The sequence below is a fragment of the Oreochromis aureus genome, linkage group 22 (assembly GCF_013358895.1).
Source record: "Oreochromis aureus strain Israel breed Guangdong linkage group 22, ZZ_aureus, whole genome shotgun sequence".
In the NCBI taxonomy this organism is placed as follows: Eukaryota; Metazoa; Chordata; class Actinopteri; order Cichliformes; family Cichlidae; genus Oreochromis; species Oreochromis aureus.
Genome location: NC_052962.1, coordinates 20,696,788 through 20,723,295, shown reverse-complemented (window position 1 = coordinate 20,723,295; position 26,508 = coordinate 20,696,788). Strand labels below are relative to the sequence as shown.

General features: G+C 40.8%; 1 protein-coding gene across 1 annotated transcript; it reads left to right on the top strand.

Annotated features, from left to right (window-relative positions):
* The first annotated feature begins 261 nt into the window (after positions 1-261).
* On the top strand, positions 262-26,496 carry LOC116322449 (E3 ubiquitin-protein ligase RNF19A-like). Its single transcript, XM_031742521.2, has 10 exons — positions 262-424; positions 15,770-16,646; positions 19,946-20,154; positions 20,311-20,455; positions 20,570-20,732; positions 20,999-21,113; positions 21,298-21,456; positions 22,228-22,447; positions 23,170-23,313; positions 23,438-26,496. Exons 2-10 carry the CDS (start codon positions 16,039-16,041, stop codon positions 24,231-24,233), a joined length of 2,559 nt encoding a protein of 852 aa, XP_031598381.1. The 5' UTR covers positions 262-424; positions 15,770-16,038; the 3' UTR covers positions 24,234-26,496.
* Positions 26,497-26,508: the final 12 nt, after the last annotated feature.

The following is a 26,508-nucleotide window of genomic DNA, read 5'->3' as shown; positions in this document are numbered from 1 at the left end:
CTGCAAAGGGCAGAGGCCGTGAATTATTAAGACAAACGAAACCCCAAAGAAAAGGATAACTTTTGATGATTTCCTGCAGGTTTGGTACCTCCTCCTGGTTCACATTTAGAGACAGCTGCGGACACGGTAGACTGAGATAGTTTGAACATGTGCAGAGGAGCAGCTGAAAGAAGGAGACTTGCAATAATAAAAGAAAGAAAAGCCTTTATTGTGAAAGTATAATATTACATACCGGAAGTTTGAATGTTGTTTTTTTTGGTGTTTAACTTGACCGCAGTAATCAGACTCGGGGAATGTACCTCGGCTGTCCTGCCAAGTTTTTTCTGCTGCTACACATTTTCATGTACTGCTTCCTGCGAAATGGAGACAACGGTGTACACTTCAGTTGTGAAGTAAAGGAAAATCAGGGGGAGGTTGTACGACGGTAAGTTTTCACATCGAAGCTCGAGACAGCTGAGCTTTTGTAAGATCAGAACTTCCTTCTCTTCGAAGCTGCTGGGATGCTAGCAAATTATTTAGCTTTGTTAGCTTGTAAAATTTCCTCGTTAAAGTGTTGGTCGACAGAAACCTTTATCCGACACCAAATAAAGGATTACGAGCGCCAAGGGGCACTTATATAAACCACCCACTTTAAGTATTTGTTAGTGAGTGACCATTTGGCTTCGGCTCAGCTGCTCAGCAACTCTTTGGGCGATTAAAGTTAACTCACTAGCCACCCGTAGCTAGCAGGCTAACACTGGTTAGCCAGTTGGAAATTGTAAACAAAACTAGATCGTTTCTGCGCTGAACTTCACACGACGAGTAAGGTATCTCATATATGAACGTTTTTATTACTTTTAAAATAAGTTGACAGAACTGGGTCTTTCCAGCTTTTAGTTCAGGGCTCTAAAAGCCGTGGCCACAGTTAAACTTGTGGAAAATGTGCCATTTTAGCCAAAGTTTTTCTGCATTTGTGTTTTGTTAGACATTTCGGCTAATTAGTAAAGTGTATTTAGGCTCATTTGTTAGGCTGCTTTAGAAAGAAATGTTTATATCTATATCTATATATACATATATACACAGGCACACACACACACACATATCTATCTAAATATCTATCTATCTATCTATATATATATATATGTGTGTGTGTGTGTGTGTATATATATATATGTGTTTACTTCTCTGTTTTGGGGGGTGTGGGGGAATGTTAATGATTTTACATTAAGTAACCTGCATGTAAAGCTAACTATCAGATTATGATCTGAACACAGATACTTCTGTACATTGTTAACTGCTGTTGCTTTGTATCACTGTTTTAATTAGTAGATAGCATATCAGTTGCTCAGTCCTTCCTCGATGGCGGTGCTGATTTTTAAAGCATGCATGTTAAATAAATTCAGGGCATCTTCATTGGGGCTTTCCATCAGTGAGTCACGGTGCTTTTGCTTACTCTTGATGGCCTGTAGCGTTTAAGTTGAACAGAATTAATCCCAGATTTGGCATTTGTAGACAGAACCAAACCATTTGTGCTGTAGCTTTAGTAGAACTCGGTCAGTTCGGTGTTTTAATGTAGAAACTCAAGCTTTACTATTCTTTCAGTGGCACAAGTGGGTTGGTTAGTCAGCTTCTTTTTGTGTCTTTTTTGTTCCTGTAGTACTACTACCATGTTACACATTATAAATATATGTCATTGTTTACATCTCTTGAAACTAGGAATTTGTTTTCAAACAAATATTACACATATCTTATGCACCTGCTATTTTCGGACGAGAAAATCTGTTTTAAAAAAATGTATAACTAAATAAAGAGATTGATGACTAATAGAGGCCAGCCCCTCCAGGAAATTCATCAGAGAGCTTTATTTACTCAAGCATGATTTGCATTTTTCCTTATTACGTTATCAGAACACCTTATCAGAACCTGCCTTGCCTTTCACATTCTAGCTAGGCTTGACAGGTGTATTAGTGGTTTTAAAAAGTAGGTTAAAATGTTCTGCTCGTACTTTTATGATATAATACATTTTTCTTTTATTTGCGAGCTGCTCATTAGTGTACGTCGACTATCAAAATCGTCGACGACTGATTTTGCCTTTCTTTGTAAGATCACAAAAGACGCAGGAATAAAAATTTAAAAAGTGTAATAACGGACTGAAACAGAAGATGGCAGCAGTGCATGTAAAGGATTCGTTAAACCCGAAGAAGAAGAAGCTGTGTCCCAGAATTAGGGAAACCAGCGCAGTTGACAATGGGTGTATTAGTTTTAATATTACTCTTATTATTCTTTCTGGGTCAAAAGTAAACGTTTAACATAAATGTTTTCGATGCATGATCTGATTAGTCGACTAATTATGATAATGAATCGACTATCAAAATAATCGTTTTTTATTTGCAGCAAACCAGGTTTGGGGACAGGAAACAAGAACTGGTTTCAGCTGATAACTAGTCTCAAATTGTCAAATCTGTTGAAATGAAACACCTCAAAGCTTCTTGGTTTTATTTTATCAATGCTGGCATGTTTGACTGATATATTTTTGGAGACGCACACAGAGAAAATTAAACTGATTAGTAACCTGTGGCTGAGCCACAGAAGACCCTTGAGCTGTGAGCTGAAGCAACATTTGCTCTATTGCAATATTGCCTCTTATCTTATTAGAATGATACACGTATGTTGACTTTTTCTGTGGCTTGTTGAATGATCTAGCAAATAAGTATGTGCTGGGAACTGACAGAGAATACTTAAACATCTTTTTTTTAACTGTCAAATAGGGTTAATAGGGTTTTCTGCTTGTGACCAATCATTAAATTGTGAGTCTTTTGTTATGTTGGGCCAGTAATAGGTTATATTACAGCTTTATCTTTGTGTTTATGATTCTGGATAGATTATGTAACCAGGAATCCAGATAACATAAAATAGACTTCTAAAGAATATCGTAATAAATGTGCATAAAGCTCATGCTTGTCTTAAAACAGGACATATTTTAATCTTAAGCTTAGTTCTAGTATATCCCTCCTACTGTAGCTTAAGTAGACTTTGGCAGTAGAATTTCAGCCAAATAAATTTAAAGGCTGTCAAATCAGTGTGTCCATGACATATATTGCACTGTGAGCCTCATCTCTGCTGGTGAATTGTGAGTAGTTGTTTGTGGGGGTTTCTTTCTTCCTTCATTGTAGAACAGAAATAAATAGTGCTGTACCCCACCCCCCCATAAACGTCCACTGCGGCCACTGTCTGCTTCCTGCTCTCCTGCTGTTTCTGGTGAAAAGTCTTTAGCGGACAGTGGAGGGACTGTTATGTTATGTATTGATGATGAGTTGCATGATGTACAGAACTGAAGGAGTGGATTCCCCTAATATCTCCTGTTCTGCCCTAAAGTGATCTGATTTCAGTCCTACATTGGGATAAACTGCAGCTGCAGATGAGTGTTGACCCCCCCCCCAAAAAATATGACTTTAGTTCCTGGGAATCTCTTGACATCATTTATGCTTCTTAACCGTCTCAGGTCATGTGTTTGCCCTTTCACTTGCTGTAAGACTTCGGCTTGGTAACGTTCGCATCAGGCTGGCATTATGAAGTATGTCTTCATCACCGACTTCGCTGTTAACTTTGATTTAGAGGGTATGTGAGCTTCTGTGGTGTTCTTGGAGGAAGAAGAGCAGGACAATTAAGACTGAATGAATAACTGGATTACAGACAACAAGTAGTTGTTGAACTATAAATTAGTAATTAACAGTGGACCAAAAACTGAAATCCTAAATATCGACCTACGTATGCCAAACACTTCAGGAAAGTCACACCGGTCTAGTGAATTCAGCACAAGGAGGGTATGCTTCTTGGGTTTTTTTCTTATTTATATAGTTATTATTTTTCCCATGGGAAGTTTCCTTTCTGCTTCCAATCATGGTCAAAGTCAACACATGTCCTGCCAGTAGGGTCTAGTGAATTCAGCACATTAGGAGGACTAATGATCATGCATCTTGGGTAAAACTTACAGCTTTTTTAAACGTTTTATTTGACCCAGAAAGAATATAGTAATATTATTATTTTTCCCATGGGAAGTTTCCTTCTGCTTCCAATCATGGCATCCTTCATATGCACTGCTGCCATCTTCTGTTTCAGTCCGTTATTACACTTTAAATCCTACTATGTCCTGCCAGTGGCTTTATATAATTCGTCACTGACCTGTAATCGTGATAGTCGACTAATCGTGCATGCCAGTGGCTTTATATAATTCCACTGACCTGTAATGATGGTAGTGCATCAGCAAAGAAAGGGAAGAACATGACTTGCATCTAGTAAATATGCTGTATTTCCTAACAGAGTGTGACTCAACTATAGAAGAACATGGCCATTCATTTGAAGTAGGTTTATTTTAAAGTTTGTATTTCCTTTTCCCCTCTGGTTGCTAAGTATAATAACAGCTGTTTTATTGTTAAATATTTGCTTAAATCAAACACCACTGTGTCAGTTTTGAGCACTGTAAAATATTTTAGGTACTTTCTATTCTAAATATTCTCTTGTATGTGTTGTAACAGTAGATTACAATATGGTCTGCATTTGGAAATCACCCAGGTCCATAAGACCTGGGTGATATTTATATTTAATTCATATTTGCGAATTAAAGGGGCGGCAACACAGGAAGTGACTAGAAGCAACCAGAAATGACAAGTCAGTGACATTTAGCAATTTCAGGTGACAACCAATCAAATAAATGCTGACCACGTAAAGGTGGTGCGTCACTATCCAAACTAAGATATGGTATGAATATGATTGACATGTGGGAGGCTGGTAGATTAGAGAGTTACTTAAGCAGGTAGTAGAGCTGGGCGATAGAACGATAACGATATGTATTGCGAAATAACTTTCTCTCGATAGAAAAATTAAACTATTGCGATAGGCCTCATCTCTCTTGTCCTCTTAAAAAAAAAAAGAACAGCCAATCCAAATTAAGTAGCGCAGAGCCGAACCAATCACAGCCGCAGCGTCACGTCACGTGACTTCTTACGTACAGCACAAGTGCCAAGGGGCACATGTGTATTTGTTTGGGAAGCAGCCAGCGGGCTGCCCAGGTAATGGAGGAAATGAGTGCGCCGACTAGAGAAAAATCAACCGAGAGCGTGAGCGAAGGTTACCGAAGAAAAAACAGATGATGGTTCTAATGCCGGAGAGATTGTCGAACGGAAGGGCCACAGAAGTTCCGTAGTGTGAAGGTATTTCGGCTATTTCAAGTCTGACAAAAAACAGAGTAGCGCGCACTGTAAATTGTGCCGAAAGTCTGGAAATACAATAAAGCGGTGCATGCTCAATCTCTGACTGAAAGCGCTAATTCGTCATTCGGCTTTTGTCAGACTAAAGTAACTGTTAAAACTGTTTGAAAAGCTAAGCTATACAACAAGGAGAGATTGAGAATTTCCTTTTAGTTCTCAGTTTATTTGATATTGACAAAAGTTAGTCAATTTTGTCTGTTCTTCTGTAAAACAAACTAAGATTTATTTTTAGAATTAATATTTTGTTTCTAAGTGGAATTGACAATTTAGTAGTCTGTTTTGTTTGTTCTATTTTGAAACTTAAACGCTTTAGTGGCTGCCCTTTGTGTAGTTTGCAATATTTGCCTTTATTTATCTGAAAAAGTCTCATGTTCCTTAAGTACATCTGCCATGTTGAACTTATTATGGGAAATAAATATTTTAATTAAAACAAGCTGCTAATTATTTCACATTTTACTTGTGAGCAACGGCACATTTAAATCTTACAAATATAGTTATTTGGCTTATATCGTGATATATATCGTTATCGCCTGAAATGAAAAAAACATATCGTCATATGAAAAAATCTTATATCGCCCAGCTCTAGCAGGTAGTAAAAGTGAATTGCTTTCTTTGTTAACTGGAGACTAAAACTGAATGCAAGTATCACTTTTGTTTACTGGAACTCAACAGTGATCTCTTGAAAAAGCTGCTCGCTGAACATTTGGCTTCTGTTGTAGCTCAGATGTGCTGTCTAGTAATGTGGTAACTTTGGAGTATATGTCATTTTGGAAACTGAAGTGTACATAACATCCAGTGACACAGACGTGCATTGCCATACCCAGTCAGTTGTGAAAGTAACCACAAATTTCACAAACATTATTGGAAGTTGAATCTTCAGAGCGTCTGCATAGAAATCACCAAACAACTTGGCATTCGCGATGGTATTTATTGATTGCATTGTTTCTTCTGACGGCATTTTTCTAATTGACTGGAAGAGAATGGATTACCTTGAGTAGAGAAATCCCACCGCTAACCAGTGTTTTGGCGGCAGTGCTGACAAACCATGCACAAGAATAAATGCTGACAGCAGTGTTGGCTACATGGCAGGCTCTACATAGGAAAAATACAGAAGTATAATTTCAGTTTTGTTTGCGTGAAATGAAAAGCAGCACCACAAAGCCAAAGATGGATATTGTCAACAAGTAAATGTTGTTAAATTACAAGATTTACTTGGTTATTTCTTTATTTGATTACTTTTAAAACTTTATTTGGTTCTGTTCGTTCAGGCTGTTAAAAACTTTTTTAACATCTTTAAAATCCAGTGGAAACCCGACTTATGAAATTAATTCATTCCAGAGGGTCTTTCGTAAGTCAAAATTTCCGTAAGTCGAAGCACCTTTTTCCATCGCCTTTTGAGTGAGGCGATGCTGGCTGAAGACAAAGTTCTTGGTGGAGGAGGAGGTGGCAGAGGTGGTGGAGGCTGAAAAAAGCATAAGTATTCTTCGGCCGCCCTTTGAACGGAACTGACTGCCTCGCCGTTTTTTTTTTTTGGCCCCATTATGAATGAACGATAGGCTAATTGCTAACTGCAACAACAATACGTCTTTCACGTGGAACAGCGAAACGCAAGTACGAAAGCCAAGGGGTTATCACATGATTCGGAAGGCATTGTGGGCATTCTGGGCTCAGCCAATCAGAGCCAGCAGATTTCGTTACGCGGGCATTTTGCCGTACCACTGCCAGAAATATTGGCGTTAAGTGCCTTCGTAACTTGAATTTTTCGTTAAATGGGGTCTTTGTAAGCCGGGGTTCCACTGTACATATTTCCTTGATGTTTAATGGAGGACTGGATGAGGGCACGCTTGCTAACGGTGAAAACCCCTCTTCATAGGCTCTCTGTAGACAAATATCTCCACAAAGAGACACAACCATAGTACCATAAATTAACCATAAGCCTGAACAGAGGGCAGTTTAGGAAAGTTCTTCAGCAACCCTGTGGTTATGATGGCAGAGTTCACAACCCTGCTCTGCTACAGCGAGAGTAATTTGCTCTCAGCTCTGTTTGGAAATGCTTAAGATTTCAGTCGGTAGACGGCATTAACTGTGCTGACGCAAAGCTCGATGCACTACAGCTCCCTGGTTGGTTTCATTATTTCCCGTTTATGGTTGGATGCAGCAGAGCTCACGCAGAGTGTCTAATGTCCATTCTTTATAACACATTCTTATTATTTACTGTGTTGATATTACAATGTGTTGGTATGTAGAGCTTAAAAAAAATGTTTATAATGTAGCTTTGCAAATAGTTATGTCTTTTGTTTTGTGTCTTGTGAGATTTAAATGGTTCATTTCTCTCATTTATCTTTGTTTGAAGCTCACGGAGATGAATAGATATCCCTTTGTGAAATAGAAAAATGATATCAGCATTTCCTGTCCTAGGTGGTAGAAAGTCATATTTCCCTGCCGTCTCCATGGTGCTACATGAAGATGAATGTCATACTGACATGATAGAGTTTTGCTACCCAATCGTTGCACTTCAAAAGAAGCTGTTGTCTCATCACTGTGTAGCATATACAGTGGAAAAGTACCTTGCCCTGTTGCCTGTGACTCTGTTTACTAAATAGTACAGCATCAGAGGCATTCACTCGTGTATAGCCTGTCCCCACTCTCTGTTTAATGTCAGACATTATTATTATATTTGGCTGGCAAATACTGGGCTCAATAGAGTCATTACCCTTCAGGTTTATTTCGATGTCCAGCTGAGAGAAAGTTGGCCTGCACCTTATGAGTGCTGGGAAATTTAACAATAACCTTTCTCCAGTTTGAATTAACTTCCATACGTCTGATCCTGTGGATAGAAGCAGTGACAGCTGTACAAAAGTTAAATTATTTCTTCTTGGTGTGATATGTAAACACAGCTATGTAAAAAAATAGATTTTCTATAGCGTTTGTCATCTAGTCTCTGGGCTGTCCCCTGGCCCCACGCCATGAACTCTGAATGCATTGTCATCACCAGGAAATCTGTCCTCAAGCTGGAATGTAACCAGAAGTTGGCGTACGTGATGAACACTTTTCAGAATAACATTCAGAGCCACTTATTTCCAGTCTGGGAAGCTAATCATTGGATAGAAGGGGAAAAAAGTATTTTTATCAATATCCCAGGGAGCTTGCATCATCTTTACCTAAATATAGACTCACCAAATTCCAACCCACCAAAGATTTTCCTCATAATGCTCTCATATTACTGAAAAAGCACCTATACTCGAGTGCAAACTATTTTAAATCAACATGAGACGTGCATCAGATGATGAGGTCAGAAATGTGACCGACTGGATTCGGTTCAAAAATAGAAAAAGTCGTAAAACAAAAAGTTATAAAACAAAAACTGTCCAATTCATTATACAGGAAATGCCACATCTGGGCCTGACAGCTTAGCCGTTTAAAGTACAGGGCTGTAATTATGTTAGCCTAGATTCCCAAGGCACAAAACAAATGTTTTCTGGTTCATTATGAAGGGTGTGTGACTCTGGGTTGGGAGGTGAGAGAATTCAGCTAGGCACTCAGTGACACAGATATATAAATGCCAATTTAATCAACACAGTATTTCTATTATAGTATGTAGTGTGCTGTCCATCAGCGAATATCTACAGATTTATTTATTTTTAATTGCCCCACATATTAGCTAAATTGGTATTTATTAGTAAAATAAGTGACAAAATTCCTCTCTGAGTCTGAGTGCACCTTCTTATGGGGTAATTATGGTTCAGCGGTGGCCATGATCAGGCAGTTTGTGGGCAGCTTTGAACTGCCCATCCACCTGCAGTGTGTCAAAACTATCTGGTACAACCGGTCTGTGGACCGGTCTGTCATTTGTCCTGTTGTTGGTCCATCAGCATTGTGAAAACGTCCACTGCGGCCACTGTCTGTACTTTTCATGCTGTATTTTTTTATTTATTTTTAAATCTTTGAGGTGAGGGCTGTTATTCAGGTGGTAGAGCGCGTCCTCTAATAAATTGCTCGCTTGCTTGCTCTACCAATTGGAAGATCGGAGCATCGATCCCTGCCCATGTGTACCCTTGGGCAAAATAGGCCAGGCAGATATAATCCGTTGGTGTGTGAGTGTATACTCTTTGAGTTACCAAATTGAGTAGAAAGGCGCCATATATGTACCAGTCCACATTTGATGGGTTTTTTTTTTCCCTTTTCTTTTGTTATCTCCACAAACAGAAACAATGATGGTGTCATAAATAAAGCATTATGGCTCTTCTTGTATGCAGTATACAGCTTGTTGAGCGGAGCACATGTGACCAAGTGGAATAATAAATAAATCAAGTTGACAGCAATAAGTTATGTTACTGTAAGTGCAGTAAAAACTTCCGAGCAAGGGTTATACCGAACATCACGACAGTGAGTGTGAAAGGCAGAGAAAATATTGTCCTTATCAGAGCATTTATGTCATATCAATTTATCCCCCCCTTTATTTATTTATTTATTTATTTATTTATTTATGTATGGATTGTTTCACTGTCACTGATATCTGATCTAGTGAGTTCCATTTTGGATTCAAATATTGAATCAGTGCAGTCCAAGTCTGTATAAGCAGCTTATGACCCAAGGGTCTCGCATTCAAAATACCTGCAGTACTAGAGTAGTCCAGACTACAAACACTTCGGTTTGTCAGGTGCAGGCAGTGCTTATGGCGGTTATAAGTGACGCCGTTTGACATTGTCTTTTTCACAAAGCAGTATTGTACCAATAGGAGTTACTGAAGAAACAGACACAAAATACACTGAAATTTCTTATTACATAAAACAGATAATGACAAACTTTAACTCTGAGGACATAAATTGAAGTTGATAAAAGGTGATAACTTGCAATACATGAAAATATTATTCCAATACTAATAACATCAAAATTCTGTCTAAAGTTCATATTCTGCTGTGCATTAAATGTGATAATATTTTATCATTCGGTCTCTGGTGAGGCTGATGGTTGAATGTCCTATATGTGTCCTGTTATTTTCATTTTATCTGAGTTTAAGAGTTACTTTTGGAATAAAAATATTAGGGCTGTGCGATATGACCAAAATCTCATATCCCGATATAAGACATCTATCGTCCCGATAACGATATTAATCACAAAAATGTAACATTTTCTGTAAATTCTGTGAATCTCGGGCAGCTCGACTTGCTTGAAGTGTTTCCAGCTGGCCGTCGTGTACCTGGAGTCGAGTGTTTTAACCGATGCATGAAACTATACATTTTTAGGCATAAGTTGTAACGGCCGCTATTTTCTTTGTATTTATTACACGGCGTGCTGCGGGGAAAAGCCTGTTCTAACGTTTGAGTCTAAGGTTTATTTTTTAGCACCTGACGGCTCTTTTTTCCTTCTCATTCGTAAATGCTCTGCATACTCTTTCACGTGATTCAGTTTATTTTGAAAAGTCTCAACAGGATCTTGAGCTTTATTGTGAAAGGTTTATGTGGTAAATAAACAAGCAAACACGCAATGGTATTACCGTTGTTGTTGCTAACAACGCATAAAAACAGGCGCTTGTCCGTCTGTAGTATGGTTATATTAAATATAAGAGAAAGAGAGAATTTTAAGAAATTAATATAGCCTCTACAGTGACCATCAAAACGATGAAAAAAATATTGTCGTAAACAGTTTATTTTGCGACACCACGAAACAAACAATAGCGTAAAATGAAACGATAGATGTTTTTATATCGTCCTCCGATATATATCGTTATATCGAGCAGCCCTAAAAAATATTATATTATATGAAAAACATTTAATATCGGTTAATATGCACATTAGATTAGAGTTTGTCCATGTGTCTGTAAAACCAGTGGTGACATTTTGATTAGATTCGCGGGGATGAAGCCTTCCACTGGTGTGTGCTGATACCTTATTGCTGAATAGATCAGGGCGATTTTTCGGGTCAGCACTTGGTAGCAAATGAATGGAATCATCATCAGCGACATCTTGACTGTTGCATGCTTTTATTTAAGCTGATGAACTTGTGTTTACCTTTGAAAGTGGAAGAAACACTTTGGAATAATGGTACTGGAAATGGTTGGAAAAGGATGTTTGTTTGGGTGAGGGCCAGGGGTTCTGTTTATAACTTATTATAAATGACACAAATGACAAAAAGTATTTATGAAAGTGATGCTGGTGTGAAGTAAGTGAAGCAGGCACCATTGCAGTTTGGCTGTGCACCTAATTGTCTCTTTGCAAAATTACAGGCAAGAGAAACCTGGATTTATTTCCTTTATTGCAGCTCAGCAGCCAAAATGTTATTGCTCTGGTCTCAAGAGCTTTACGTGTTAAAACCATTACCGCGGTAACGCCAAGTGACACTTTTTACTGCTATTTCCCCTTCTTCATTTTGACACACAAATTATAGTGTGGCTCCAAATGAAAGGCAACTCTGTGGCCTTACACTGACCTGCATCTTCATTTGAAAACCATGGGATTAAACCATCTCACGATGGTAGTCATAATACTGCACGAGCTGATGCGAACTTGGCGATTTCCTGTAAGAGTTGACGGAAGACTGAAAGCATTTATTCTGTCTCAGTAGGATTTTTACCCTGAGGTTGTCTCAAGAACTGGGACACCATCCCAGTGTGTAAGCCTTGCTTGCATGTGATTGCCCCTGAGCCACAAAACTTGAATACATGCATGTGCGTGTGCTCGCACAATCGCGCATACTGACCTCAGTCACATGGAAAGTCCCACTCAGGCTTGGCACGTAGAAGAGGCAGGATTTTCCAGTTTAATTATGCCTGAGAGTGTAATTTCACATTGACTTGTGGTTTGCTTGAAATTGCTCTTCTGTCTTGGTAAAACTTTCCTCTTGCTTCATGTCTTGGTTACTTCACCTGGTGTGTCATTACATTGTGTTATAATGTAGGACTGTAGGATTCAGGCATCACCTACACTTGCGCTTCCCATGTTGCGGTCGCCTGCTGTATGGTAACTTGCATTCAGGATCCCTAGTCTAATATATGGAAGATTTCCTGCTTTTGTTAGTCAGTGACACACTGTGCATGTGTTACCTTGCACACACAGCTCTCTATAGTTTAAATTTCAAATACAAAATCTCTTAATTGGTGACTCCATTTTCTTTTTTAACTAAGGCAAATTCTTCTTTACAACTTTCTGTCTTTGGCTGCAATGCTACAGCCTAATGAGATGCAATTATGGTTGACATGCTTTTCCTCCTTTATCTTTATGTGACAGTTAAATGCACAGCTTAACGTAAAATTAAAAATACTTATGAGGTAAAGTCCAGAAAAAGTGTCTGCTGGAAACGTCTAGTCTTCTGCATACTGTCTCTTTGTTGTATTTTCTTCCTAGCAACCTGAAGTGCTGTACTTAACAAATATAAAGTTTAATTAATGACCTCAACCAAGTGGTTAAAACAGAAAAAAAGACTTGGCCTAGAGACCAGTTGGCAACCACCAGTCATGAGTCAAAAGTTAGTATTAGTAAATTATTAGTACGTAATTACTAAGTTAGTAAAGCCCCATTTATGTAGGTCTGGAGAGCAGTCATCGGGTAAGTACCAGCTGGGAAATATTCACCAAGCAGTAGTGGAACTCTGAGGAGTGAATTGTAAACCATTACACATTAAAGTAAAAGTTGCACTTTTTTGATACATTTTGGTTTCAGTGGGAAGGCACAACTTTTACTTTGAAAGTGAACATTTTGTCTCACTACCACACCTTGTTTAGCTGGTGGGCGTCTGCAGATAAGTTGACATCTTTCATGCAAACTACAGGTGACCACAGCAATGTGCGAGCAACCAAAGCAATAACCAGAGGCAGCACCCTCTTTGCAGCCAATTTCACCCAGCAAGCTCCAGCAACCACTACACATTTTTCCCTAATGACCAGAGATTGCCAAAGGGTTGCCAGCCAGTCTCTTGATTGGTGTAATAAACTTGTACATCAGATAAGCATATATAATTCTACTTATTGAAATAACAAATGGCAACAGACTTCAGATAAAAACAATGAAAAGTTAAATGACAGCGGCATACTGCTGTCATTTACAGTCATAGTTTCTCCTCTTCAACACACACACACACACACACACACACACACACACACACACACACACACACACACACACACACACACACACACATACGTGGAGCTGCCAAGAGATAAGTGAAATAAAATACTATTGATTGAGTTGATGGCAACAATTTATATTACAGTAATGCAGTAAAAGCTTCCCAACAACAGTAACATCAAAGTAACTTCCCCCTTGCTGTGTGCGTGTATGTATGAGAAGGAGCTGCTTATCATTAATATATATGAACATTTATGCAGTAAGGGTTATCCTTATTAACATTACTCATTATGTTAATGATGCAACTGGGAATGTGCATGGAGCATCTAACTGCAGGTGAAGGGCTGTGTAAATAAAACTGGCAGCTGTTAACCATAATTAAAGTCTTGTATAATATAATAACATTTGCATTGTAGCCATTAGGTATGAGGGCATATGCTAATGGTAGCTACTTACCAGTTTTGTCCCAACAGTAATACAAATACAGTCCTGCATCTGATTTAATACATTATGTGTTGTCATATGTGCGTTTGCTAGTGTATCACATACATCTGTCATATTCATACGTGCGTTTCAGTATATTTGTCTCTGAAGAGATGGGACTCTTATGCTGTGACACTGCCTGCAGACTACTGGCTGTATTTAGAACTTGTAGATGTGCTAAAAGTCACCAGAATTTAGTTTCAGTTGGCATCAAAAGACTACTCGGATGCATTTGAGGGTTTTTTTTTTTCTTTGTGACCCTGCCTGCTGCTAAACTGGAAATGGGGAGATAAAAATGGTAGTTTGGGATCAAGAGTCATTTGATCCAAGCAGCTTTCTTTTGGATGTTTGCAGATTTTATTGGGTGTTGTCAGTCAGAGCTGACTGTGAGCACCTGAAAGACCGCATTTCTGAATCTTATTGCATTTATATGCTTTTAATGGCCTTTTTAAAAGGCTTCAAGCTCGTGATCAAACCACTAACGAGATTTACCGAAAGTGTTAAAATGTTACATTAATTTAGTTGAGTCTATGATATTATCCTGACTTTGATCTCAGTGATTAGCGTGAGGAAACAGTCAGGATCTAAACGACTTTGGTCTAGGTGCTGAATAGAATCTGGTTTCAGGCTCTGCAACTCAAGACCTTTTTCTTTTGAGTCTTCCCCAATATTAAAGTAGTTGACGCTGACTTCGGCCTACATGCCATGGTACTTAAAGGTGGAAAAACAGCAGCCAGTCAGACTGAGGTTTGTAGGTTACGAGAGTGCATATGGTTGCTTTGTCCCAGTTTAGATTTGCAACAGGCTCGTTAATTAGTCACCTTTTGGCTCCCGCTGGAATTTTCCTGAAATTAGTCCCTAATGGCAAACACCAGTTTGCAGCCTGGAGCAACCGGTAGAAATCCCTTTTGTCCTTTATATTGCTTTAGGGTTTTTAAAATACTTTGCAATTCATGATACAAACATGAGCATAGTTATATAGGACATGTCAAGTGAGGGCAAACTTGGAAAGCGTTGATTTCTGTGATTCTGTTTTTTTATTTATTTATTTATTTTTTTAAATACTGCAAGAAGATAAAGGTGTGGAAACAAAATTGTGTTTAGAAGAGCGCGCACATTTTGCTGAAAGTAAAACAATCATGGTAAATTTTGTGTTAGGTCAAAATGTTGTGTACTCCAGGGGAAACTGACAAATGCAAGAACAGATCAAATGTACCATTTCTCTATTAAAGAAGGACACGCAACACATCATTTATAGTCAACATTTAAAATGATAATGTGTGTTTTGGATGGATTGGGGAAAAACAGGCCAGGTCAGCTTGGAAGGCGGTTAGGGTTAAAAGAACTTCATGAAACATTTTTGATCTCATTTGCTAGATTGGATTAGTCAATGAAATTTAAGACTCACCTCTGTTATGCCTGTTATTTTGACCCTTAAACCTGTCTCCTTCACATCCACCACAAGTGCGTTTTCACGCTACTTTTACAGGTGAAGAGCTATGCTTAAGTTGTGCAAACAAGCAGTGAAAGTACTTAAGGCAAGGTGAGGCTGCAGAGAACTAAAGCCACAGCTGTGGCTGCTTTTAAGATCTATGGTGGAAACACAGGATTTGTCTTGTTTTGCCTACACTTGACTAATGCACACTCGAGGGAAAGCATGCAGCTATGTGAGAATAATAACATGCACACACTCAGAGACACAGAAGACACGCCTGAGAAAATGCCTGCAGTCTGCCAGAAAACTCTTAAACGTTAGAGAAGTGGTCACGCTTTAACACAGAGGCCAGTGAACAGCCTTACGGATGGCTGTCTTGCTTTTAATATCCTATCTCTAGCTGGTTGGTTGTTTTGCATCTTGAAATAGTGTTGCTTCGTTTTGCAGCCAAGTGGTTCTGTTTTTGCAGCAGATAATTAAAAATTAATGCATTCGACTTCAGCATAGCACCTGATATTTTTCTCTCTCTCTTTTTTCCTCAGGTTTGTGGCCTACATCTGAACTTGTTCATCTTAGCCATAAAGGAACCCCTTAAACTGGTGTGACTTAAAACAAGGGCAGATCATCTCACACACCTGCACACCTCCTAAACCAGGTTCCTGCCACCATGTCCTAGATAGCAGTCTATTTCCTGAGCATCTTCCTTAAACCCTAGTCCCTCTTTCAGTTTTCCTTCTCCGTACCATCTCTAATCCCCGCTCCCAATGTGGTAATTGCTGGTCATAGCACCAGTGGCGCCCAGTTTGGCGTGATGAGCAGCCTGCACCAGCAGCATCATGGCAGCACAGGCTCAGAGCGAGATCTTCACTCTGCTGCCTCCTCTGTTAGCCTCCCCACAGTTAGAAAGAATCCCAAGAAGCGCCGTCTTTCTCTCCATGCAATCTTTGGGCGCCGATGCCGGCCCGAGCGTGACCCCAAACGCAAGTCGAGGGCTCTGCAGGCTGGAGTTGGGGTGGATGGTGTCGTCAGCATCGAAACTGCACAGGCAGAGACTTTGCAAGATAAAACTGCAACCAACTCTCCATTAGATGTAGCATCAACTTCTTCAGTGCCGGGGTCTTCGTCAGAGCTGCTGGAGTGCCCTCTGTGCCTACTGCGCCACGCACGCGATCACTTCCCAGACATCATGACCTGCCATCACCGCTCCTGCGCAGACTGCTTGCGACAGTATCTGCGCATCGAGATCTCGGAGTCGCGAGTCAACATCAGCTGCCCCGAGTGCGCTGAGCGCTTCAACCCCCACGACATCAGGATGATCCTGGGAGACCGAGCCCTCATGGACAAGTACGAGGAGTTCATGCTGAGGAGGTGGCTGGTGGCTGAACCTGACTGCCGCTGGTGCCCAGCCCCTGACTGCGGGTAAGAACCACAGCTGAGGGATTAGACGGCCCCCTGAGTGAATAACACACAGGACTAGTTGGTGTGTAGTTAAAACATCATACACAAGGCAAAAACTTGGGAAATGAAGGCTTTCGGATTTACATTCAAATGTAACTGAAGAGTAGCAAGGAAAGTTGAGATTTGCAGCACTATTGACAACAAAGCACGTGTAAATTTCAGACAGCTTCCAAAATTTCAAGCCTGTGATATTATCCTTAAAAAATTGCAAATTCATCAAAATCTTAGTTTTAATTTCCCGAGATGTTCCGGATGCTCTCTAACTTTGATTAAACCAGTGCTCAACTCCTAAAATAACACACTAAGGCAGAAGATCAAGGAAACTTCAAGACTGTAATCTGGCCCTGTGAAGTTTACTCCAGCTTCTGCATTGATGTCTCGGCTAAAAATAACTCGTAGCAATTATAGCCCCATTTATTCTGTCAGTCAAAAGACGCGAGCAGTCAGTTTATGATGATGCCCGCTGTGGTCAGACTGCGAATAGGTTGTAAATGAGCAAATATTCAGTATATAACCACAAATGAAGGAGCATGTATAACAGTCTGAACAATACATGAACTAATTTACGGTTGGATCAGGTGTATTTTGCTTGTTCTTCACTGCCCTGTGCACTGTATGTACTCATACTGGCCCATAACAAGCCGCTTTAGCTTCTGTACAATTAAGGTCCTTCTTTCTCCTGATTGGCTGTACTTGGCTAGCTTGGAACCTTGTGCTTCTAAGCCCCACCTCCCAGCTGTGTAGCTGTGCCTTAAATGACCATATAAGGAAATTCATGATCAGCTGACATCAGACTAGAAAACCCACCACACAGCAAGCATTTCGAATAGTATAAAGGTTTGTATACACGCAGACACGATTATCTGAAATTATGGCAGTGTTTTAGTATAAACATTCAGCATCATGTGACAGAAAATAAAGGAAAGCATAACACACCCTTCAGTAATAATAATCTTAAAATAAGGCGAAAAGCTATTTAACCTAAAATAACAAGTTATAAGCTGAATGAAAAAAAGACAAAACAAAAACCCTATTTGAATTATTAAAGTTGGAAAAAATGTGAAAGTATTGCAAGTTCCTGGTTTGGGGTAAAAACAAGCTCTGCAAACCTCCTAAAAATGTTAATAAACTGCTGTTTCTTGCAGTTGGAAATCTTTTTTTTTTTCTCTCTCATATGTCAGAGGCAGTACTGGGTTAAGGTCAGTTCAGGGTCTTGTATGTTTAGAGCCGGGAGGGACTCAATAGATTGCTCACAGGATCCTGAACTGACCTCCATACGTCTCTTGCTTCTCATTGCACCATTAGGCCGTGACTGCCTCCATGCACACAGCATACGTGTACCGCTAATGTACCCTTACATCAGTGTGTATTTGGTTTTTGCTCCAGGTGCTGGCTGCACTGTTTTGTTTTGGGTTTTTTTGTTTTTTTTAATGTTTTCGCTCCAGTCAGCCATGATCAGTCTGCTTCAGAAATGGTTTCACCCTTCACTCTCTCTCATGACCGTCTTGCATCAACAGTGCTGACCCTTGTCTGCTGGAATAATGGCTCTTTCATGAGTTTGTTGCGACTCAGCTACAAACAGCTCAACTCTGGCTTCCTGCCACACTCCTCACTGGTTAATGCTCTCAGTCTTTATTGTTGTATAATTGTGCAAATTACTGGGCTCTGTTGGTCAGCTCAACTGTGAAGTTTGTCAAATTTGAGAGTCCTCATTATTCCTCAAATAAACAGATGAATCATCTTTATGCAGTGAACAGTTTTGCTCAGTTTCGCATGTCCTATTTAGTTACATGCAAGCATAACCAAAACAGTTTTTCTATTTTGGGCAAAGTTGTGGTTTCTTTTAAAAGTAGGGCCCAAGTATATCACTGTAGGTGTTACACTACCAGTTAAAACTGGTTGAATTATGGTCTGACAGTAAAATGTATGTGAGGAAAACTAGATGGGGATAATACCAAAAGGCCATTTGGCAATATTTTACCACTTTTTACAACGTGCCATCAGTTCACCTCACCGAGGTGTTAGTGGAGACTGTCTGGAAGCTGTGCAGACTGGCTGTTTTGTTTAAGTACATGTTCACATTCAGCCTCTACTGCTGCTTGTCAGATGTGTCAATAAGAGGATAACAGAGTTTATCTGTTACTGCTTACATTCACATTCATTTCTTTCATCAGAAACTTGGCATGTGATGAATAGTTTTATTTATTTACTCTATTGCTTCTATTTTTTTTGTATTTCTTTTTTAACTTCCTCCTTCCTCCACTGACCTTGAAGAAATGTTAGATGTAATTATATAACTTTGCATTTAAGATAACTCTAATCTACCTTTTGTAAGGTTAGCCTTAAGGTTTAGTATGACTAACTTTTCTTCCAAACTTATCGTTTTCCTTCGTTCGCTAACTTATAAATCCCACCGACTCCCACTAAATAGCGTGCCTCTTTAAGTGTACTGGCACATCACTGCTGACTTTTCTTTCCACTTTGTTTCCAGCTGCAGTTGCTGTTGCTCCCTTGCTGTCAGCTGATGTTAACGGCTATATTAGATTAAATGCTTATCTAATTTTAACAAAGATCTTGACTCACAGCTGTGTACGTCAGGCGGTGCCGCAGCGTCTGTTTACTTAGATTGAATTTTTTATTTTTTTTCCTGGGAATTCGTCCTGAACTGAGTAAGAGGCTTATCCTCCATGTTCTCCTCACACAATCACATTTAGATGATCAGGGTTTGAGTGGAGCATCTAAGATTTCCTTACAAGCTGCTGGCTGTCACACTGTTTTTGCCCTGTGATAACCATCATGCAGGATCCTGAATGGCTCAGAGTTTAAATGAAGCTGTCATATCTGCTGCGGTATCAAACACAGAAACCATCGCCCATGTGTCACCCCTGGAGGGACACGAGGAGGGCCGTGAGTCAGCAAGCTTGGGGGAAACAGTCGCTACCATTTATAATATTGTTGTCACCGATATAAAAGCAGGTTATTTAAAGCAGCGGTTGTGATGGGATATAAATGACAGCTGCAGCGACGGGTTTTTATGGTGTCACTTTGTCAAGTTTTATGTTCTCATTTATAAAAAGAAACATTTGTTACACTCATTCGTGCCACAAAAAAGCCCTCTAATAAGCCACTGTGATGACTGATGTAGGTTGCTATGGTGACATGATGTCCTCCAGATTAGATTATACCTGTAGCGGCAAGTCCATTCTGTCTCACTAAATTCTATTTACCATCATTTCTTGCTGTATTTTTCCTCTTTTTAGTTATGCAGTCATTGCATTCGGCTGTGCCAGCTGCCCAAAGATCACCTGCGGGCGTGAGGGCTGCGGGACAGAGTTCTGCTACCACTGCAAACAGCTGTGGCATCCCAACCAGACGTGCGACACCGCACGGCAGCAAAGGGCCCAACACTTCCGGCTGAGGAGTTTCAGGTCGTCCTCACTTAGCTACAGCCAGGAGAGCGGCGCTGCAGGTAGCCTACAGATAGGTGCTACCATACAAAGCTCCCAGATTCACCTGACCTGTTCTTTGGCATTACACATTAAAGGACACTTGTGATAAATTCACAGTGCACAGAAGCTTTATCATTTTAAGCACAATATTCAGTCTGTGTTTTATTCTGCACCAGGTGATGACATCAAACCATGCCCTCGCTGTGCAGCCTACATCATCAAGATGAACGACGGAAGCTGCAATCACATGACCTGCGCCGTCTGCGGCTGTGAGTTCTGTTGGCTTTGCATGAAGGAGATCTCTGACCTGCACTATTTAAGGTAAGACTTCCACCGCCCTTTGCTTTTCTTATTTTTAAGGTTTTCTTTAATATTTACAGCTCTCTTTCTGTCTTAGCCCTGTGAAACTATTTTATCTCTCTCGTCTCCTCCCAGTCCATCGGGCTGCACCTTCTGGGGGAAGAAGCCGTGGAGCAGAAAGAAGAAGATCCTGTGGCAGCTTGGCACATTGGTGGGCGCTCCTGTGGGTATCGCCCTTATTGCTGGCATCGCCATCCCTGCAATGATCATTGGCATCCCCGTCTATGTGGGCAGAAAGGTGAGAGCTCCCAGCAGGCAACAGGGGTACAAAATGTGTTTATTCAGAGAAGTGAGAAGTGGTGAAGATCATGCAGATTAGTAAAGAGAGGTTGTGTTATGTCTGTTTTTTGTACCAGTTTTGTGTTCCTAGTACAGTATCTTGCATGTCAGAAGTTTGTCAAATGTCAGCCTTGAGATGTGGGGACAAAAGGAGGTGTGTTCATCATTTGTAGCTTTACAGCAAAGCGTGTGAAGTTAATCCTACTGAACAATTATTCCCATCAGATTCATAATCGCTATGAAGGCAAAGACATCTCCAAACACAAGAGGAACCTGGTGATAGCTGGCGGCGTGACGCTGTCTGTGATCGTGTCTCCTGTGGTTGCCGCGGTCACTGTCGGTGGGGAAAAATGTCTTTCTTGTTTTGTTTTGTTTCACCATCTGTGCCTTGATATTGTGCCTTGCTTGTACCAACACACTGAGTTTAAACATGTTTCGCCCACCAGTATTTTCTTGATTAATCTGCTTACCTTTCTGTAAGTGTCAGTCATAATAATTTTTGTTCATTTTGTTGTGTTATTTAGGAATTGGCGTTCCCATCATGCTCGCGTATGTTTACGGTGTTGTCCCGATCTCTCTGTGCCGGAGTGGAGGTTGTGGAGTCTCTGCCGGCAACGGGAAAGGAGTGCGAATTGAGTTTGACGATGAAAATGACAACATAGGCAACGGTGCAGCAGCCACAGGTGAGAATCTTATACTGTACACAGGCTATGGGAAGAACTTAAAGTCACAGAAGTTCAGACAATAATGATCCATTAATGAATAATTAAAAATAGCGATGTTATTTTAAGCACCATGGTGCTCTGCTTGTAGCTTAGGCCAGTTTTCAGGTTGAATATTTAGCAGGGTTGACACAAAAGATTGCTGTATGAGTTTGTTCTCATGGTTAGGAATGCATACCAGTCATTACTCTTACATCTGGCCATGCCTTTGTTTTTATGTGCATGACATTCATTACTCAAAGGGCTGTTGATGGGAGATGCAGAAAAGTATTCAGGGTGTGTTACTGTGTGAAATGACTGGCATATCATCAGCAATTGTGATGAACTGGGAGCTCTGTGTGAGGGCGAGACGTGTTGTTTCTCGCAGCTTCGGTCATCAATGAAAGTCATAATTGTGAGTACAGACGACAGCAAAGACTTTGACCTTTTCAGAACCATAAGGTGTGAGACGTGATGATGTCCTTTTGATTTCAATGAGAATTTAACGATGTGTTGTTCCAGGATGCATGGTAAAGTTGTACAAAGTTCACTCCTGATTTTATTACTTATGTGTGTCCACTTTGACCTTACTGACCATGCTCCATTTGTATTAGTTTCACTTCTTTGGGCATTTATAGTCACAGGATACAGCTAATACTATATCAGAAAGCCACATTGTTGCTTTAGTTTTGTCCGTCAAACTATTCTGTAGCCTAATAAAAGCTCACACTGTGTCCCCTTTTCTCCAATCAGACACAACCTCAGTGGCGGAGACTCGCCTCAACAACGCCAGCCTCGGTGATGGTGCAAGTGTTGGTGGTCTGACGGGCCTGAGCCTCAGTGTGAGCGGAAGCAACATGGAGCGCTGCGGCGTGAGCTCCACCCAGCGAGACAACATGAGCGACAATGCCAGCACCACAGCCCTCGCTGGGACCAGCATCACCGGAAGCCTCTCGGGAAGCTGCTACAACCGGTAAATGGACTGGACTGGACTGATTGTGTGATAAGCACGCCCAGATGAGCCCAAACAGAACACTGTCTGAGGGAAAATCCAATAGCTATTCTAAATTGGTCTTACTTGTGAATGGGTGTCTGTTGGCCCTGTTAATGGACTCCACTTCTCGCTGACAGCTGATGAAAGCTGTGATAGGGTTCAGCTCCCCTTCCTGTGACCCTACATTGAATATAAGGGGTTAAGAAAACGGACAGATGAATTAAAATTAACCCTTAAGTGCCTAAATTTCCTTAACTCCTTTACTTTCAGCAGTGCACTCAAAATAAAAGCTATAAGACGTCATTCTTTACTTTAATCACTTAAAACAAAAAAGCATGTTAGTCCTTTTTTTTTTTCTTTTTTTTTTTGTATTATTTTCTCTTCATGGTAGAAATTTTGCGCTTCAGTGTGGTCCGCCTTTGACTATGTGAGTGGCGAACGGTGCAGTCACACGACCTTATCAGTGTCTGTGTAGGCTCTCAATCATCCAGGTCAGGGTGGTCTAAGGAGCTTGGAAAGAAAGTGACTGAACTTCAAGTTTTGTGGAACTTCAAAACACTTACTTGGAGCTTAGAGCTTTCCAAGCTTCTTAGACCATTTTATCAGTGTTAAATGTTTTAGGACTAAAACTACATCAATGGCCTTGTTGTTCACCTGTCAACTGAACTTTGTAGTTGTTTTGACTGCTTTTACTCTTCCAGGATGGAAGTCCAGGCCGACGTCCAGAAGGAACGTTGTAGCCTTAGCGGGGAGTCTGCCACAGTCAGTCTGGGGACGATGAGCGACAACGCAAGCACAAAAGCCATGGCGGGGTCCATCCTCAACGCCTACATGTCTCTGGAAAGGTCAGCACTCAGATTATACACATCCTCCTTGTTCCAGTAGGAATTTGGCGACCTGGATTTGTTAGACTTGTAGGCAGCTGCCCTATGATCCAATAAGTTAAATGTAGGTGATTTGATTTTGCAGAGACAACAGTCTGGAGGTGCAGGCAGACGTGGAGTCTAAGCAGGAGAAGGTGAGACACGGAAGCGCCAGCAGCAGCCTGGATGAAGCCAGCTGTAGTAGCAGTTCTGCCGGCCTTAAAGGAGCTACCGGTGGCACGTGCTCATGTCCCTCCACCTGCCGCTGCGCTCAGCAAGCCAACCACTCCTGCCCCTCCCCGCCGTGGTCAAAGGACGCCTCCACCTCTGGGGTCAAAACGAGCAAGGGCAAGCGTTGGAAAAAAGCCAGCAGCATCAGCAAAGGAGAGGCAAAAGTTAACGAGACACAAGCGGATGTGGACACGCAGCTTCTGGAGCAGCGCAGCACTAATTCCTCCGAGTTCGATTCTCCGTCCCTGAGCGGCAGCCTTCCCTCTGTGGCCGAGTCGCACTGTAGCCACTTCTCATCTGAGCTCAGCTGCTCAGACCCCGAGACCTCAAGACCGGCTCCTGCACCCTGCTCTCCCCCGATGGACACCCATCCTCATAATCCCATCAACGCCTTCAGCGACGTCACCATCACGCCCATGCCGGAGGTGGAGCACGACCGCCTGGAGCACTTTCCGCCTCAGAGCAGCCATTCAGCCTTCACCTGCCGCCTGCTGTCTTCGTCTCCACCTGCTTCGCCAAAAGAGGGAAGCAGCGGGATGTTTCTATACATCAGCGAGGAGAGCGTTGGCGACACAGAGCCAGAGAATGATGAGAGCTCGAAGGAGACCATCTGCAGCGCTGTGCAGCCTGTAAACCAAACGAGAAAGCGCTGTATACAAACGGACATCTAAAGGAGCTCTTCAGTCAAGATACTGCACAAACACAGCAAGCTCAGTTAGCCTTATCACCCAGTGCCACTGTTAAACGCAGGCACCATCCCGACCCTCCATGCATCTTGGGAAGCCAGTGATCAAGATTAAGGCTGTAAATGAATTCTATATATTTTTTAGAAATATCTGAATGTCAGGGTTGAGGTTTAAGTCAGAGAGAGAGAAAGAGAGTGAGATTTCAGGAGCAACAAGAAGATGAGCAGATGTGTGACATCCAAGCCAGATGTTAAAGCACCCAGCGGTGCTTCGAGGCCTATAGTAAGTAGAGTTGCATGTACAGGGACAGGTGTGTAAAGCAAGTTATCAGGTGGTGCAGAAGGTCCAGCTTTCATGATGATCTGCAAACTCTTTTGAGTCCTGGTGGGTTTTCCAAATCCCACAACCAAACCAGTTTTGACCCTTTTCTCAAAAAAAAGAAAGAAGCAGAACTGAAAAAGCCGGATAAGAGCAAATAAAATGTCTTGACGAAACTGAGCTGCTATTTAAAAATAAAAAATAAAAAATCACACCACCTTCTCCTCGAGCACATTAGCAAAAAAAAAAAAGAAAAAAAACGAGCAAAAACCAGAGGGATGTGTCCCCGCTGTGGTCCACCACCAGCTCTTTCTGTGAATTCTTTAAACGGCAGCGAGAAACGCCACAGTCGGAGAGGAGCATGGAGGCGTCTGCCGAGCATATACACTTTAGGAGGGACCAGCTATTCAGCCGCAGATTTCATGGTCTGCAATCATATATAAGAAAAATATTATCTTTGCTTTTTGTTTAAAACGTGATTCCTGTCATGTGTTTGCTTATTTTATTTTCCGTTTTGGGAAAGTTGGTTTTAATGTTGAAGCCCTGTGTTGGGTCCAACTGTTTATTATAAGCGGGTGGGAACTGTGATATCAGAAATACTCAAATACTCATCCTTTCATCTCTCCTTTTTTATTTGTTGTTGTTTTTGTTGCACCTGTGCAGGTATAAAAACCTTCACTGCAAGCTTTGAATTGAATCGTGCGGCGTATTTAAGAAAAGGGACTTTTAAGCTGTTCCTTGTAAACAAAACAAAGCAGATCCCAACATTTCAACAAGCATTTCAGACCTGTTTTAAAACTAGAACTACTAGAAGTACCCACGGAGTGTCAGCCACACCACAGCAAGTTGCAGTCAGAAGTTTATCCGAGCACATAAATCTTAATCAGTATTCAGTAGCGAATGTACAGTAGTAATGTTAAATTGTTGAATTTTTTTTCCCCTCATATAAATCAAAAAGCTATTTTTTATTCAGAGCTTTGGGTGTATTTTAACTACAACATGTTCTTTTGATGTTTCTTAAGAACTTGCAAATGATTGATGCAGATAATTTTATAATTATTGAACCTACAGTGCCTTTCGGGGGAGGGGGAGGGGTTTTATTGTGTTTTCTTTTTGTTCTCTGTGTGTTTCCTTAAATGATAAATGTCAAAAAAAATTGATAGAGTTATTATATTTGCCACATAAAATGCTTCAAATGCACCAAAACTTGATAAACACCATTCCCAGAATGCTAATGCAGACTGTCGCAGTAGCTGGTGTTGCCTACCAAAGACTGCTCTCAGGCCGCTGCAGTGGACACGTCGACAGTGACAGAATCATTTTTTTTTTAAATCTACTTTAGTGCGTAGAAATTGAAAATCAGAGCAATAAAATATTGGCTTAAACCCAGTACTCACAACCAAAACATTTATTTGAATTTAAATCGTTGTTAGGATTATTATTTTTTTAATATTCCCCTGAAGTAGCCAAAGTTTTTAAAGTTTATGTCACGCACAAGTTGGCAATAAGATCCCTTTAATCCAAAGTAGTCGGTATCATGAGCACAGTGACACTACAGGCTACGTCTAGCTTTCAGCAGCTGGAGCACATTTTCAGCCCAACCACGGATTGCTCCTCTGTGACGTCAGCCAGCCACGCTCACCACGAGCTGCCTAGCTGCTAAAATAAAAAAATAAAAAGTTTTGGTGCACCTCACAAGCCTCCAGCTGCAGGTTATTCCCTCCCTTTTTTAACCTACCTGCTGCTGAAAATGATATAACTTCAGAGTCAAATAGATTCTCCGAGGTTTTATTATTTGGAGACGTGGCAGGTGTGTTTTCTAATTGGGTCAGATAAGCTTATATTTTAAAAAGTATGTATTACCTAATTATTTGCTTTATAATGTGCATGCAAATGCATATCGTTTAATAAACTTCACAATCAAGCTTGCTGTGATTGTTTT